General features: G+C 31.6%; 1 protein-coding gene across 3 annotated transcripts in view; it reads right to left on the reverse strand.

The window, feature by feature from the left end:
- Positions 1 to 2,423, reverse strand: part of LOC106465850 (telomerase reverse transcriptase-like) — a 43,534-nt gene that overhangs the window by 24,663 nt on the left and 16,448 nt on the right. For all 3 annotated transcript variants that reach the window (XM_022393803.1, XM_022393802.1, XM_022393804.1), the window contains exons 8-9: positions 2,022 to 2,115; positions 677 to 841 (exon numbers count right to left, since the gene is read on the reverse strand). In XM_022393803.1, coding sequence (XP_022249511.1) covers positions 677 to 841; positions 2,022 to 2,115 — 259 coding nt within the window. The remainder of the gene's footprint in view (positions 1 to 676; positions 842 to 2,021; positions 2,116 to 2,423) is intronic.

The following is a 2,423-nucleotide window of genomic DNA, read 5'->3' on the forward strand; positions in this document are numbered from 1 at the left end:
ACACATTTCAAAGTAGTGTTGTAAGTATGCAGACATACCACTGTGCCACTGGGGGCACACATTTCAAAGTAGTATTGTAAGTATGCAGACATACCACTGTGCCACTGGGGGCACACATTTCAAAGATAAATTAACTAATTTTTTTTCAGATTATAATTACGTTACCAGTTTAAAAAAACATTCACTCAGTAAAAATGAATGGAAATGAGTAAAAAAATCTTGTATTTTTACATTCTTGGTATGTGTTTGCCATTTTGGGACCAACATTTGTATGAAACCACTTAAAACATATATTTGATGTCAGTCCATATTATCTGATGTTAGCAGTTATAAGTGCACGCTAAAATAAATAGTATAATAAAGATCAGAGGGTACTCAAAAGTATAAACACTCACCTACCCACCAACTAGTTATCTTTATATTACTACAACCATTTCTTACTAGCTCAAGAAAAACTCACATTAACAAAATCATCAAATTAAACAGAGTTGAATACTTAATACAAAGCAATAACATTTTCCTTCTTAAAGCCCAGCACTACATAAAAATTTTAAGTAATATATTTGAAATATAAAATTTGGAACACTTTCAAGACGCAGTTTTACCAGCAAGAGTGGAAAATAAAACAATTAGTTGTGATGAAAGAGAGAGAGAGAAAATCAAAAATATACTATACCTGATCCACAACCACACAATTTCTCAGTTCCTTACAGTCTTTTAACATATGCTGTGGCAGTTTTTCACACAAGTTCGTAGCCCGACGGACAAAACGAGCTCTGACTGTTCCTCCCTTAGGATGTAGAATACAGTACTTTCTGATGCGATGTCCCATTTCTCCATTCTTTATAAATTGAAGTTAAGAATAGCTGTGAAAGTTGCTCATGGAAACATTGTACACCTATAAATACTTACTTAGGACATCATAAAAAAAAATTAAGTAAAAAGAATACAACTACCTATAGTTTACACCATCATCAAGTGAAGTAATGAAAGCTAAGTACACTAAATTGGTTTATCTTTTTTACATGTTCTAAGTAATCACAATAAAAAGTTAACATTTTCCTATACCAAAAATGTACCTCTGATAATATTTACTTCCACTTACACTTTAGCCTTATCCCACTCAAAGTTTCTCTTCTCTGCCCATCCAAGCATTTGTATGCATCTCACCCCACTTGCTCCAGCACTTATAAGATTTATCTGGCTTTGGGTAACATAGTGAGGCATAAAGGCTGGAGCATGCGAGGTTAGATTCATACCAATGTTTAGATGGGTAGAGAAGAGAAACTTTCATCGGGATAAAGCTAAAGTGCCTTTCTACTTTTTGCTTTTAGTTGACCCATTATATTACTGATGAACTATTGTTTATTCTAAAAACCCTAATGGGCTGGTTAATAATGAAGTGTAAAAAGTATCTACAGTCTTATACTGGTTACCCTAAAAAAAGCTATGATTTTTTCAATTAAAATTCATTCTAATTATACAGTTGATTATCCAATATAAAGATATGTAAAATTTGGTGATTGTGTTTAAAATTTAGATACCACAAGTTTAAGAATTTCCTCACACCCAGCTGTCCCTATAAAAGTGATGTTTACACTATTTGTCAGGCATTTTATTTGTCCAGTGGAGCACCTCCATTAGAAAAAGATTAAATAACTTACAAAAGAATTACTTGTATACACACAAGTAAGACAGTTGTGATAATATACACAATGTGAAAGTTTCTAAATTAAACAAATTTCATTAATAGCAATTCTGTATTGTACATATAGATGTGAGCAGTAATCTGTCTTACCTTCCAATACAATACAGTTTTTCACTTATTTTAAGTGAAATAAGTTGAAAGAAATACGACTCGCTGGTTTTGGAATTTCTGCAGTAGTTTATGTGTTGCTTAAAAAACAATTAAAGGGCAACAACAATTAGTGAATTAAATGAATTGTACAAGCTTATTAAAAGCTTGGCTATATAATCTTTTCTTAAGTCTTTTGTTTTTTTTCTTTTATTTTGGCCTTTACCTGTTTCAGGACTTTCTTCACAATCTCTAATAACAAGTCATGCTTCATGGAACCAAAGCAATCTTGAAGGTCAATGTTGACAAAAAATAACTGCCTGAAATTTCAAACAAGTTCTGAAGCACTTTAACAACTTCTCATTAAAAGTAAGCTAACATAATTTAAACAAACATATTTTAATGTAATCCCTAATAACGTATAACATTAGCCTAGACTGAGTCATCAGTTGGATACTCTCATTATTAACGAAAGCAACAACAAACAAATTAGCTGTAAAGAGTCTTATGAAACATGTTTGATCAGTTATACACTTATCAAACAAGAAGATAGCTTTTATATGCGGAAACTTCTGTTAGCTGAGTTCTTTCACAGATCTTAAAATATAACGTTGGTAGATATGTAGAT

Source organism: Limulus polyphemus, unplaced genomic scaffold, assembly GCF_000517525.1.
Source record: "Limulus polyphemus unplaced genomic scaffold, Limulus_polyphemus-2.1.2 Scaffold2072, whole genome shotgun sequence".
NCBI classification, from domain to species: domain Eukaryota; kingdom Metazoa; phylum Arthropoda; class Merostomata; order Xiphosura; family Limulidae; genus Limulus; species Limulus polyphemus.